At 48.6% G+C, this 14,566-nt stretch overlaps 1 protein-coding gene across 7 annotated transcripts in view; it reads left to right on the top strand.

Annotated features, from left to right (window-relative positions):
• The window catches only part of RASSF2 (Ras association domain family member 2), a 46,138-nt gene extending 34,423 nt beyond the window's left edge, over window positions 1-11,715 (top strand). For 6 of the 7 annotated variants that reach the window (XM_047069070.1, XM_047069071.1, XM_047069069.1 and 3 more), the window contains 6 exons: window positions 47-207; window positions 1,036-1,137; window positions 2,475-2,526; window positions 2,997-3,118; window positions 4,336-4,433; window positions 5,905-9,830. In XM_047069070.1, coding sequence (XP_046925026.1) covers window positions 47-207; window positions 1,036-1,137; window positions 2,475-2,526; window positions 2,997-3,118; window positions 4,336-4,433; window positions 5,905-5,974 — 605 coding nt within the window. In that variant the 3' untranslated portion in view covers window positions 5,975-9,830. Of the gene's footprint in view, window positions 1-46; window positions 208-1,035; window positions 1,138-2,474; window positions 2,527-2,996; window positions 3,119-4,335; window positions 4,434-5,904; window positions 9,831-11,489 lie in introns of those variants that run through there. The other variant, XR_006960268.1, reaches the window with a different exon arrangement.
• The last annotated feature ends 2,851 nt before the right edge of the window (window positions 11,716-14,566 follow it).

Below are 14,566 nucleotides of genomic sequence, written 5' to 3'. Positions count from 1 at the left end.
GTCCCGGGTCCAGGCAGACAGAGCTCGTTTCTCCCTTCCCTCTTAGACTCCAGGGGCCTGAAGACCCTGCAGGAAGACACCCCACAGCTGATGCGCACGCGCAGTGACGTTGGGGTACGTCGCCGGGGCAACGTGAGGACACCCAGTGACCAGAGGCGAATCAGACGCCACCGATTCTCCATCAATGGCCATTTCTACAACCACAAGGTAGAGAGGATGGGGGGGATCGGGGGCCTGGGGAGCCTCAAGGGAATGAGGTCTCTCCCCGGGCACCCGCCCCCTCGAGGCCGCAGACGTGTGGGAAGCCAAGTGTTTGCTGTTCCGTCTTTGGGTCGTGGGTGGGCTTCAGGCTCTGCCGGCCCTGTGAGGGGTGAGGGACCCCAGATCAGGAGTCCCCTCAGGGTGGTGGGTGAGATGACCCCACAAACATCAGAGCCATTCCCCACTCCCCGGAAAATCCACACGTTACCCACTTCCTACACCGCGTGCCTCTTAGCTGCTGTGGGGTCTCCCGTTTCTGTGAGCTAAGTGCCGCCCCTGACACAGAGCTGCAGGACTCAAGGCAGGGGTGTCCCTGCACCGCCTGCCTCTCCCAAAGCTAGCTGACCCTCTTTTCTCCTGCTGCCTGGTCCGAACCCAGCCCCGGAAGCAAGTGCATCATGGGAGAGCGGTCAGAGACCTTGTGTGGAAGTCACAGTGGAGGGGGCCTCGTGCGTGTTTTATCTGGAGAGGAGGTCTTCCTTATCTGGGTCTATTCCCCCTCCCCCGCCCTGCCACGTGCCAAGCTCAGAACCCCTAGCCTCCCTCGGGGGCGGCGGGTGGGCGATGAGCTCCTGAGTTAGGCAAAGCCCAGGGCGGCCTTATTGACATCAAGGCCCACTGCTTGCCAGGCCATCAGGGGGCTCTCAGGGTGCACAGGGTAAGTGCCATTGTCACTGGGCCCTGTACCCCAGGTCGCGGGGCCTGGACACCCAAGTTTTAGTGCCCCGGTCCTTGTCCCCACTGCCAGCCTGAACCAGACCTCTCTATTGACAGACGTCAGTGTTCACGCCGGCCTATGGTTCTGTCACCAACGTCCGCATCAACAGCACCATGACCACCCCACAGGTCCTGAAGCTGCTGCTTAACAAATTTAAGGCAAGTTCCTTCTGCTGGCTGGCCTGGGATGGCTGGTGCGTGTGCCCGGGGCGGAAAGGGGGGCCATGGAGAGTGTGTGGTAAGGGGGCACCGGGCAGACGGTTTGGTTCTTCAGACCCTGCGGCATCAGCATCACGTGGGAGCTTGTCAGCAAAGCAGAGCTTCTCAGGCCCCGGCCCTGAATTAGACCCGCTGAGTCCAAAGCCCGGAGGTGAGGCCGGGAGCCTGTTGGGCAACTTGCGGGGGATTCTGAGACCCCAGGCCTGATGCCTGGTTTGGGGCTCTGTGTACAGACTGACTTCTGAAACACATTTGGGGAACCGACTCTGAAAAAGGAACTTCAGGGGGTGCCTGGGTGGCTCGGTCAGTTGAGCGTCTGACTTGAGCTCAGATCACGGTCTCACAGTTTGTGAGTTCGAGCCCCTCATCAGGCTCTCTGCTGTCAGCACAGAGCCCCCTTTAGATCCTCTGTCCCCTCTCGCTGCCCCTCCCCTTCTCATGCTCACTCTCTCTCTCAAAAATAAACATTAAAAAAATTATTTTATTTTATTATTTTTTTTAACGTTTTTATTTATTTTTGAGACAGAGAGAGACAGAGCATGAACAGGGGAGGGGCAGAGAGAGAGGGAGACACAGAATCCGAAACAGTCTCCAGGCTCTGGCTGTCAGCATAGAGCCCGACGTGGGGCTCGAACTCACGGACCGTGAGATCATGACCTGAGCCGAAGTCGGACGCTCAACCAACCAAGCCACCCAGGCACCCCCCAAAATTTTTTTTAAAAAGGAACTTCAGTAGATGTGTAAATTATAGTGCATGAGTTTTTTAAAAGTCCTGTTACTCTGTTTTCCACAATCCCTTTATAGGAATCATCCCCTTATCTTTTGGAGTCAGAGATTCTCATTTTTATTGAGGCCAGTGTTGCCCAGTGGCCTAAGAGCACAGGCTCTGGGTTCGAATCCCCAGCCATCACCTGCTGCATGGATGAGCTGAGCAACTTACTAAAGCTCCCGGTGTTTCTGCTCCCTCGTCTGTAAAATGAGGGTTAACGGGACTCCATTGAGGGGTTGTCGGGAGCCTTAGATGAGTGAACGCATGCAAAGTGTGGAACGCTGTGCTTGGCAGGGTGCAGAAAGCATCAGCCCTGATTATCTGCTGTGACTGGTGAAGTTCCCGGCTTGCCCCCTCTCCTCATCCCCTCTGAGAGCTGTAGATAAATAGCTCTCCCCTCAAAAGTTGCCTAAAATTGATTGAGCTTTGTGGCATTCAAGAAGGAATGGCTCGGGGTTGGGATGTGTGAATATGTGCTTCCTCCAAGTATCTTTTGTTTCTGCTTCAGATCGAGAATTCTGCAGAAGAGTTTGCTTTGTATGTGGTCCATACCAGCGGTGGTAAGTCTGAAAAATACCGTGTACTTGAACATTTTTACTTCACTCAAAACAGGAAAAAACAAACAAACAAAACAAACCAAACCTCTGCCTCATTTGCTTGTTGTTTGGCTTTTGGAAACCTCCAAATGTTGTTTGCCTCCAAGGCCAGTGGGCTCACTGGCTGAGTCCACTGGGGAATGCCGTATGCGGTCAGGAAACAAACACTAAAACGTAACTGCTTATTTAAAGAGACCAATTCCTCCAGTAGAGTATCTTCCAAAGGATTTGAGCATGGTAGTTTTGTTAGGGAGAGGGGGGAGGGAATGGTTGCTTTGAACAAGAATTGTTCATTCACTATTCAGTCTCCTGACTTATGTGGCCGCATCTCCTAAGGTGCCTGGGCCATTTGGGCCCCTGAGTTGGCCACTACTTATGGTGAGAAGGGCCTCGGGCCGAACTCAGGGCTGCTCCTGGCTGTGTGTGTGTTACAGAGAAACAGAAGCTCAAGAACACCGATTACCCGCTGGTAGCTCGAATCCTCCAGGGCCCGTGTGAGCAGGTCTCCAAAGTGTTTCTTATGGAGAAGGACCAGGTGGAGGAAGTCACCTATGATGTGAGTCCCCTTTTGGTCGGCTGGTCTGTCCTCAGGTGGGTGGGGATTTGGTTGGGTTACCTGCAACTGGGGTATAGCTTGACTTTTTTGGCCAAGGGCCATGCCCCATTTTGCTGCCATTCCTCAATACCGGGTTTCCTTGAAGCCATTAGCAGGGAGAATGAACGCAGAGGCTAGACTGAGGGTATGCCCTGGGGATTTGTTGGAGGTAGGCTCAGGCACCAAGTGGTTTCCATGGAAGGAGTAAATGTCTTCAGCCTTTCTGGGGTACCGTAAGAGGCCCGAGAAGTTTCTGCAAACCTCTCTTAGCGGCTTCAAGAAGTTAGCAGTGATTTTACCTTATCTTATGCGTCAGTCAGCTTTTGCTGTGGTAACAAACATCCCCAAATCTTAGCTGCTTACAACAGCAGACATTTACCTTTTTCTCAGGAGGCCGCAGGCGAATAGCAGCAGCTCTGCTGGGGGCTGTGGGTTGAGTTCAGGTGTGCACTTCATGTCTCATTCAGAGACCCAGGCCTAAGGGGTAGTGCCTCCCTGAGGTACACTTCTCATGGCAGGTGCCTGTAGTGCAAGTAACCAGGCAAAACCACGTAAGCTCCTTTGAAGCCTCCACTCAGTTGTGTCTTACATCACGTCCACACACATTCCATTGACCAAAACAAGTCACGTAGCCATGAATAGGGTGGAGAAATCCACTTTTCCCGTGGAGAAGAGTTAATAAAGTAGGGTGGGGATTCTTGTGGGGGGTGACAGATGGCTCACCCGGGAACCACCCTCACCCCCACAGCCTCTCCAGAGTAAGCTCCCATTTGGACGCCTGCTTGAGACTCGAGATGCAAACCATCGTCCTGAGCCACGGTTCCATAAATCCTCTTAGGGGCGAACAGGGAGTTTTATTGAATACCATGGGTCAGGTTTTCCTCTGCATTGCTGCATCAGGAGAAAGTGCTTTTCCATGTTTGATTTCCCCTTGTCGTGGACTGGATACATGGGGACGAGAAATGAGAAGTTAGGAGATCTGTATCACGTATAGGGAGCCATCTCGATGCCAGGCTTGAGAAGAACGAGGCTTGGCTACTGCCTTTAAGGAAATCTTGGATCCGTGTAGAAATAGGTGCCCGCGGCTTTGGGCCTTACGTAAGAGAGACACCAAAAGGAATTGGAATAGGGTTGGGAGGGGGTGTGTGTGCGCCCCAGACTTACTTCTTCCTCCCCAGGTGGCCCAGTACATAAAGTTCGAGATGCCTGTCCTTAAAAGCTTCATTCAGAAGCTCCAAGAGGAAGAAGACCGGGAAGTCAAGAAGCTGATACGCAAGTACGCATGGCCCCAGGGCGGCTGGTTGGGCTTCTCCCAGGGCCGTAGGGAGCCCAGGTGTTCAGGTGCCTTGCAGGGACTGTGCTGAGCAGCTGTGTGGGCCTGGGTCCCATGGACCTTCTTCCGGGGGCTTCCCGTGACAAATGTGGATCTCAGATGGGGACACAAAACATAAGTGTGTTGGTCTCTTTGCTTCTTGGGCCGGCTTCTCATTTTGACGTGGGACATAAAAGCGTGCCAGAGAAAGCCATCTTAGCAGCGGAAAGTAACCTGAACAGCCCTACCTCTGAAATCCTTTCCTGCTACCCTTCTCCCTTCTCAACATTTCTCTTCTGGAAATCGCATTTGGGTTGAAAAGCCCAGTAAAGCTTCTCTCTGGGGAGGATTTAAAAAAAAAAATCCTGGTTGAAGTATAGTTGACATACAATGTTATATTTGTTTCAGGCGTATGGCGTAGCGATTCAGCAATTCTATGCATTATTCAGTGCTCACTGCGCGCGACAAGTGTGGTCACCATCTGTCACCATATATTATTACAGTATTATTGACTGTATCCCCTATGCTTTTCATCCTTGTGACTTTTTATTTCATAACCGGAAGTTTGTACCTCTTAATCCCCATCACCTGTTTCACCCTATTTCTCGGGGGTGGGTTTTTTTTTTATTGTGACTTTGATGTTTTTGGTTATGCTTTATGATATTTTTTGCCATGGTTAGCCATAAATCGGGCTGCTTTTCATGGATACAGCGGGACAGTTGATTGACTTCTGCCACTGGCGAATAGCACCGATAATATTTGCTGTATCAATGATAATAGCTAGTATGATAGCAGTTAATATTTATTGAACACTTACTATGTGCCAAACTTTTAAGATGGCTTTTGCTGTGCGGTGCCAAGCCCTGGACTTAAGGAATGTACCCGTTAGTCCTATAGCCGTACACACCCCAGTGTCCATGCTGCCTTATTAGTTCAGGGAGGGGGTAGAGACAAGTCATGGACACCCACGTTTGGTAGTTGTTATAGCCTGTTCCGCAAAATGCGGGTAACTGATACTAGGTTGAACCGTACGAAGTTGCCGCTGCCCTTGTACCCCCCCCCCAAGTAGTCAAATAATGGCAATTGCATATGGTCCAGCCCAGGTGAGGATCCCGTGCTCCTGTGTCGTGGAGCCTTGGGCTTAGTCAGCACTCGGTTAGCGGAACCCTTACTGTTGGTGTTTCCGTTTCGCCTTCCCATCCTTCTTTTTGCCAGAGTGTCTAACTATAGTCAAGTTGTCCACTTTGGATTTGGTCTGTTCAGTTCCTGTCCTCTGGGTGTGGAAATGAACACAAGCCACAAAGTGGCGGATGGCTGGGCCTGTGATAGAAGCAGAAGGAGCGACAGGTGGCCCCTGTGGCCCGGGTGGTGGGGAAAGATCAAGAGGGGGTGTGTGTTGCCTTCCGCTGTCCACCGCAGCTGTTCCTGTCCCCAGGTACACCGTGCTCCGGCTAATGATCCGGCAGAGGCTGGAAGAGATGGCTGAGACCCCAGCAACAATCTGAGCCACAAGAGGGAGGGGATCCAGATGCCACAGGGGCCGCCGCTGACATGAGAAGACGCACAGGAAGCTGGGTACCTTCCTTCCGTGGAAACCTTTAGATGCAGACCTCTCCAGCTCCCACCAAGCCACCATTTGCTGCCCGGAGCAGGATGGGGAAGCCAGCAGACAACTCCCCATCCCTGGAACCCTGTGCTCCGCTCCTTTCTTTCACTCACAAGGACTTTTGATTTTGTTATAAGGACCCAAAATGTGTGCATGGGCGTGTGTCCGCACACGAGCGCGTGCGTGCACTGTAAGTGTGTGTATCCACGTGCCTACCTGACATTCACATGCCATTGAATTCCAAACAACCAGCACAAGTGCCACGGGGCTTGCAGGTAGGCTGGCCGAGACGAGGAAAATCAGACGAGTCACCAATCCGAGGGGTTTAAGTCGGAGGGAAGATTTCTCTCCTCCAGTGCCAGGGAGCAAGCCACACGTGTTTAGAAGGGAGGGGACTCAGCCAGCGCACCATTTGGGATATTTATATGTTAGTAGAGATTCTCCCTGTACACGTAACAGGATTGGGGATTGGAAATTAACAAAATAACAGCCCCATGCTCCTGGGGGGTGCGATGGAAAAAGATAAACCGTCCTTGGGGTAGCTGCAGTAGGCCCACACGTTTTTACACTGGAAACTTGGATTATTTTAAATAACAAAGACATATGTGATGATCTGCGCGGATTCTGCCTCTGTCCTCGCCTCCACGGCCACGTCTAGGAGACAGGAGAGGAGCCTGATGCGCTAAGCATGCCAGGCTGCCGGCCCCAACTCTTTGGTGCCTCCGTGAGTTGAGGGAAGGGTCTCACCGGTTTGTACGTGGCAGGCTGGCTAGTGTGGCCGGGGCCTGGCCTCGTTCTGTGGTGGCGGCCAGAGAGTTTCCCTCTTTAGGGAAGTGTAGAGGCTCCTTGCAGAAATGACAGGCCTGTGAGCCCGGCCCGTTTCATACCACCAGGGGAGATTCCTGCACTTGATACTGAAGCCATGTGTTTGAAGTCAAGGCTTCAGTCTTTCCAACCACTGGATTCTTGCAAGTGGCCCTCACCTCGTGTGTGGAGACGGTCTTCCCAAGAGCGAGGAGGCTGCTATTGACCGAGGTGGGGCCCAGGTCGGGCTGCACAGGGAGGGTGGAGCTTCTCTTTCGGCCTCTCTGAGCAGCCACCTGGGTGATCTTTAGAGCAGACCCCAATGCAGGGAAAGGGCAGGACAGTCTGTCCCCGTGGGGTCCCCATCAGTAAGACTTCCGGGCAGCTGGGCAACAGTATGGCTGACACAGTTTGAAGAGGGACAGATAGATGCATGGGGGCAGGGTGCCTGGCTGGGAGATCAACCAAGCAAGGCCAGGAGCTCCTGACATCAGGGGTCCCAGCCTTGGTGGTGGAGAAACTCCCCATCTCTTCACCTCCCCTCCAAGGAAGGTTTGGGGAGCTGGGCGGTTGGGGGAAGGAGTGCCAGTGGTCAGCACCTGCAAGGAAGGTGGAGGTTTGCAGCAGAGCGGTTCCTGCCCCCTGCTGTCCCCTGTGGCCTCCGTGGCCTCTGTAGGTGGTTCACAGCTGTGGTCTCATTGTTGATTTTCAAAACGATGGCACGCTGCCACCTGGCGTGTTGCCGGGGGTCTCTTAGCAAGGCGACCTCCTCCTCGGGGACAGCGCCACCAGCCCTGTGGGGTGTGGACTGGAAATCCGGGAACCTTAGTCTCAATCAGACATCTCCGTGGGCCTCTGCTAAATGCACAGAAAACCCCGGGGGCGGGAGAGGCTTCCTTTGTTACATACAGATGGGCGAGAGCCGGTTTGTGAATGCAAACACACTTCCTGAGTCTTGCCTTTGAGAAAATGACTTAAACTTCTCTTCCAGTTCTTTTTATTTTGAATGTTCGCAGCCTTTGTTGGCCCCAGTAATTCTCCTTGGTGCGCGAGGCAGAAAAACCCCCACAAAGCAAACTACTAACCACTAACTTTTGTTGGACAGCTATTTCTCGTTCATAAGAGTTCTCTTTGATTTGTACTAGCACTACGATAGTTTAAATATGGCGATGTTGCAAAACGTCAGGTTTGCCGGATCCCTTGCCGACAAAGTGATGCTAAGGTAGACCTGGCTTTTTAAAGATGGGGGGCGGGAGGGATTCAGGGCGGAAGCCAGGGGAAATCGCATCTTACAGGATACATTCCACGTAATGTGGGCCGTACCTTGTGGCATTTTGGCCCACCCTGTTTGGAGATCATTTCTTACTTCCTAACAACCCGATCAGGAATTTTGGAAAGGGCCTTCGAAATAGCAGCGGCTGAAACAGAGACACTTCACCGCAGTGTGGAGCCGGATTTTCTCACTGGTATCACATGGCCTGGCGGCTTTGAATTCCTGTACCGATTTGTAGGGGGTTATGTAATTGTGTGCAATGAACCTGAAATCGTGTGAGGAACAAAAGGCCAATTTATAGGTTTTTCCCCCTAACTTGTGAAAAGCAGTAGAGCCACATCTGGCTTTCTTTTTCTAAGGGTTTATGTTACAAGGTGATCAAATGAAGGAAAAGCCTGAGTCCATCTGGCTGGGGAGGGGGTCCGCTCCCCTAGGTGATGGTGAGATTAAGCACAAGGTCACGTTCTCGGTGATCACATGAGTGGACAGGTGATGAGTTACATGGGGGTGGGGGGATACCTTGGGGAGAGACTGAGAAGCACAGATAGCAGGCTTGGCTTGCCTGTACGTGCTGGTGAGGAGTGTGCACCAGGCCGATGGACTTGGATTCTAAGCGAGGTTGAGGAGGGAGGAGCTCAGATTAGCCACCCACCTTCGAGAAAAATGCGGGGACTGGGGTTTTGGTCTGAGACTTCAAGGAGAAATATTTGCACCCTTCCCTCCTCCCTACGGAAAGAAAACAATAATCCTCTCTCCTGGAGATCCCCAGATGAAGACATTTTATCATCACTGTAGCTTAGACTTTGAAATACAATGACACACACACAGCTCTGTTCTCAGATGCAAAACTTCTTGGCACGAATTCTTTTCTGCAGAGTTGGGTGGTTATTTCAGAATGTCAGAAGGAAGAGGAGCAACGGACCCCAGAAGCGCAAGAAACTCTTAAGAGAGGCTCTGTTAAAAAAAAAAAAAAAAAAAATGCAAATCTCCTTATTAACATGGAGAAATATGGTGCCCTGGATACATCGCCAAGAGAGAAATTTCTGTACGAACAAGGGAATTTCAGGGCCTCGTGGCCAAACCGTGATGTGGGGGCTGAGACAGCAAGCAGAGCAAGTCTCCCGCGTCCCCCATGCCGCAACCCACGTTTTTGAGTGGCTGCTTAAGTTGTACACAAATTCCTGCCTGAGTCAGGAGATGAGCAGTGGTCTCTGAGAGGGGGAGAGAGAAAAATGAATGTAGCAACCCGCCTTTCAGACGGGACTGAAAGCGGTGACCCCATTGCGGGAGGTTACAGTGCCCCCTGCATTTTACCCAAGCACAAGATGTGGACAAGCGGTGAAGGGAGAGCCTCAGTTTACCCCTGGAGTCTTCCCAGCCGATCGCAGACCTGCTTCCCCGGCCGATGGTTTCTGGTGTGTTACTACTGTTAGTGTCCTTGAGGGTTTCCCCACTTGTTTTAGCTTTGTGACGTATCCTTTTCTTAATCATAATTTGCCCTCTGCAATGGTACATGACCAGGTTCACTGTTGGGTTCTGAACTTACAGACGGATGCATCTAGGGATCATGTCGTAATTTGACAAGGCCTCAGTAGGGGCCATGCGTTTCTGTAACATTTTGATATGTTTCCATGCACCAACGTAGATCTTGTTGAAATAAAGCACTTTTCAAAGAGAAGTCCCTCTGCGGATGGCTCTGTGTGTGGCCGCCGGACGCGCCGCTCTGCCCCGTGGGACGGCAGGGGATGGGAACGCGAAGGCATATCCAGGAAGTTAGTTGATTTTCTTCCCCCAGAGTTTCTGGTTTGAATGGGCTCAGGCTTGGCTGTAATATTCCAAGTCAGAAGTGAAATGAGAATGTCCCCGGCGAGCTCAGGCCCTGCTGGAGCCAACGATTGCAGTGGAAAGAGCTGGGAGCCACCATCCCACGAGGCAAGATTTTGTCCTGACTCTACCCCCAGGCCTCTTACGATCCTGGGACCAATTTGTGGAACCTTTTGCTAGGACTTGGTTTCCCCAGCCGTAAAATGGCCAAGCCACCCTGTGGGGGTGTGGGGACCTGGACTTGCCTCCGTCAGAGGCAGCTCCCCAGAGGCTGCCAAATGTAAGACCTCAGACGAGGGCCCAGGTTCCACCCCAAGGAGCAGGGCAAGTGTGACGGTTAATTCTAGGTGAACTCGGCTAAGCCATGGTGCCCAGATATTTGGTCAAACACCAGTCTAGATGTTGCTGTGAAAGTGGTTTTTAGATGAGATTAACTTGTGTATCAGTTGACTTTGAGTAAAGCAGATCACCTTCCATAATGTGGGTGGACCTCATCCAATAGGTTGAAAGCTTTAAAAGAAAGATCGTGCTTCCCCTGAAGGAGAGAGAATTCTGCCTCCAGACTGCCTTTGGACTTGAGCCGCAGCCCGAGCTCTTCCCCGGGTCTCCAGACTGCCGGCCCACCCTGCAGATTTTGGACTAGCCGCCCCCACAACTGCATGAGCCAGTTCCTTAAAATAAATCCCTCTCTATGTACCCACATCCCGTGGGTCCTCTTTTTCTGGAGAACTAGAACACAGGAGGGTTATGTGATTGGTTCACAACATTTGAATATGTGATCGACAGTTGTCTTCCCGGGAGGAATTTAGGGTCCATCATAATTTGGCCTCTAAAAAAGGCTAACAACCAAGATAAGATTTTTAACAATGACCCCAAATGACACTTATAGGTTTCTTTTTAAAAGAGAGAGAGGGGCGCCTGGGTGGCGCAGTCGGTTAAGCGTCCGACTTCAGCCAGGTCACGATCTTGCGGTCCGTGAGTTCGAGCCCCGCATCGGGCTCTGGGCTGATGGCTCAGAGCCTGGAGCCTGTTTCCGATTCTGTGTCTCCCTCTCTCTCTGCCCCTCGCCCGTTCATGCTTTGTCTCTCTCTGTCCCAAAATAAATAAACGTTGAAAAAAAATTAAAAAAAAAAAAAATAAAAGAGAGAGAAAAATTTGGACGAATCAGTGTTCCCCTTACGTGCTGTTTTGAGTTTTTATATTTAGAGTTATCACTCCAAGCAGTAGCTTTTTAGCTGCTGAATTAACTAAGCTGGGTGAAACAGATGAGCAGTTAACCCTTCCAAGGCAGTGAGGTTTTTTGTACTGTTCAGATTGTGCATGTAGGTGACAAAGACAAAAGATAATCTGGGGTCCCACCAACACCACAAATCAGGCAGGAAGCCTTACAAGCGTTGGAGTACTGAAAACTACCCTGCAAATACTAATAACCTTCTCCCCCAAGGAGCCAGCGCTTTTTGGCTTTCTTTACAGAAACAGATTTTATGAAATAATTTGGTTTTGTCTATTTTAGGTAACGAAGCGAGTACTGAACGGAGTTGGAGCAGGAGACTGAGCTGTGAAGTTTCGAATCCATTCGAATAGGTTTTGCTAAGATGCTTAGATGCAGGCAAATCTACAGAAATTGGACTTGGGTAAAACCGACATTGCCTTTTTCCATTTTAAACCTACAGAAGATAAAAATGATTACTTATGAGTTAAGCATGTAAGTCATAGAAGTATAGAAGTTAACTTCAGAAGCTTTAAAGCCAGGGGTGCATTGGTAGGGACTGTGTGTTCTGTTTTCCTTAGGATAGTTTCAGTTTCTGCCTGTTGGTCTATTGTGATGATCAAAAGCAGCCCCTATTTCTCCAACATGTCTCAGTGTGGACGAGACTTAGGCTGACTCCACGCATTGGCTAGAAAACAGTGTACCATAATTTTCATGTGCGAGGTCCTCAAGACGGAGCCATAAGTTGGAACTTGAGAGTTAAGTTTAAGTTTTATGCTAGAGCGGCACCTGGGTGGCTCACTTGGTTGAGCATCTGACTCTTGATTTCGGCTCAGGTCATGATCGCAGAGTCATGAATTTGAGCCCCACACTGTTTAAGATTCTCTCTCTTTCTCGCTCTCTCTCTCTCTCTCCCTCTGCCCCTCCTCCCACCTAAAAAATTTATGATAGAACTGCAATCTAAACACAAATTTTGGTGAAAGGTAAAATACAATATGGATATTTTATATATCAATATTTTGATAACACTGATGTAAACGTTCTTGCATTACAGTGAGATCCATTTTTTTCCCAAGGACTTTTTATAGACACATTAGCGTTAACTAGTGCTTAATTTTTTGTTTCTTTTTTTTAACGTTTATTTTATTTTTGAGAGCGAGAAAGAGATACAGAGAGTGAGCGGGGAAGGGACAGAGAGAGATGGAGACACAGAATCTGAAGCAGTCTCCAGGCTCCGAGCTGTCAGCACAGAGCCTGATGCGGACTTGAACCCATGAACCCTGCATGAGATCATGACCTGAGCCAAAGTTGGACGCTTAGCTGACTGAGCCACCCAGATGCCCCTTAACTCGTGCTTTGAATGTCACTCTGTCCATGGATGGCTGCAGAACCATCTAAGGGGTGGGCAACACCCAGATTTTGGGTCTCTTACGGTATCCTCCACTGAGAAATTTGGGCTCCCAGGAGGGTAGCTGGTGCCAGAGACCAGGGGAGAAGGCACAGGACAGCGTGGATATGTCTTGCTAATGGAAAGTAATTATGTCTCAGAGATGTCTGGGGTATAATTTCAAGAACAAACTGCTGACGAGAACTCCCACACATAGCAAATATTGAATGTCTGGGGCTATGGAAAACCTTGAACCCAAAATGATCCTAAGGGAAGATTCTAGAGGTAAGGCACATATTAAAGTATGGGAAGAGTCCAAATGTCCATTGACATATGAATGGATAAAGAAGATGTGGTATATATACACAATGGAGTATTACTCTGCAATCAAAAAAGAATGAAATCGTGTCATTTGCAACAACGTGGATGGAACGAGATTGTATTATGCTAAGCGAAATGAGTCAGTCAGAGAAAGACAAATACCATATGACTTCACTCATATGTGCAATTTAAGGTACAAAACAGATGAACATAGGGAAGGGAAGCAAAAATAATATAAAAACAGGGAAGGGGACAAAACACAAGGGACTCTTAAATACAGAGAACAAACTGAGGGTTGCTGGAGGGGTTGTGGGAGGGTGGATGGGCTAAGTGGGCAAAGGACATTAAGGAAGACACTTGTTGGGATGAGCACTGGGTGTTCTATGTAAGTGATGAACCATTGGGTTCTACTCCTGAAATCATTATTGCACTGTATGCTAACTTGGATGTAAATTAAAAATAAATAAAAATATTAAAAAATGAAAAATAAATAAAAAATGAGAAATGAAGAAAAAAATAAAGGTAAGGCACATATTTACAGAATGTAACCTATCGTTCAACTTAAATTGTTAAAATTCCTTAGCCAAATTTTGTCTTTAACACAAGTCACAAAAATACATTTGAGTAGTTTGCCCAAAAGCTCTTGAGTTAACTAAGCAAAAAGAAGAAATAGAAAGTTAAAATGTCCACGATCCATTAAAAGAAACCAACAAGGGAAAGCTGAATTTAAATGGTCGTAATAATCTTAGGGGCACCTGGGTGGCTCAGTCGGTTAACCTTCTGACTCTTGATTTTGGCTCAGGTCATAATCTCAGCGTTCAAGAGATTGAGCCCTACATCGAGCTTTCGCTGACAGCTCGGAGCCTGCTTGGGATTCTCTCTCCCTCTCTTTCTGCCCCTCCCCTGTTTGTGTGTTCTCTCTCTCTCTCTCTCAAAATAAATAAATAAACAAAGGCACTTTTTGGGATGAGCACTGGGTGTTATATGTAAGTGATAAATCACTAGATTCTACTCCTGACATCATTATTACACTATATGTTAACAAACTTGGATTTAAATAAAATTTAAACAGTAAAAAAAAAAAAAAGAAAAGAAAAAAACTTTTAAAAATAACAAAGATATTAAACATTCTTCACAAGTCAGTTGAAATTCAAATCCACTAGAAAATAAATAAATAAACGAACAAAAATAAAAAAATAAGATAGTCATAATAATCTAGAAATTATTTAGAAATACTAAGTGAATTTTGCAATGTTGCTAAAATGATGTGAATACATACAAATTTATTGTGTTTCTGTGTATCAGCAATAAAATACGAAAAAATAAAGTTTAAAAATGGAAAGTTATCCCTGATTTTTGGATTGGAAAGATAGCAGCTCTCCCAAAATTGATTTAAATAATCCCATGGAAAAGCCAAGTAGGTATATTTCAATTAAAAAAAAAAAAAGCCAAGTAGGACTATTTCTTTCTTCCTTCCTTCTGTGATAATGCTGCAGATAAAATCGAAACCATAAACATGAATATTATTCAGCCATTAAAGGTATAATTATGAAGTTTTTGTAGAAACATGGAATATGTTATTACATAAGGTGAGTAAAACAGCATGTTCAATATGATGGCAGGCCTATATATAAAAGCCTATGAGAAAAGTTACCTTGGAGCCATAGGATTA

This window comes from Lynx rufus, unplaced genomic scaffold (genome assembly GCF_022079265.1).
Source record: "Lynx rufus isolate CCGP_SWC_20201006 ecotype Redwood Valley unplaced genomic scaffold, mLynRuf1.p SCAF_8, whole genome shotgun sequence".
Classification (NCBI taxonomy): domain Eukaryota; kingdom Metazoa; phylum Chordata; class Mammalia; order Carnivora; family Felidae; genus Lynx; species Lynx rufus.
This window is presented reverse-complemented; position numbering and strand designations above follow the sequence as displayed.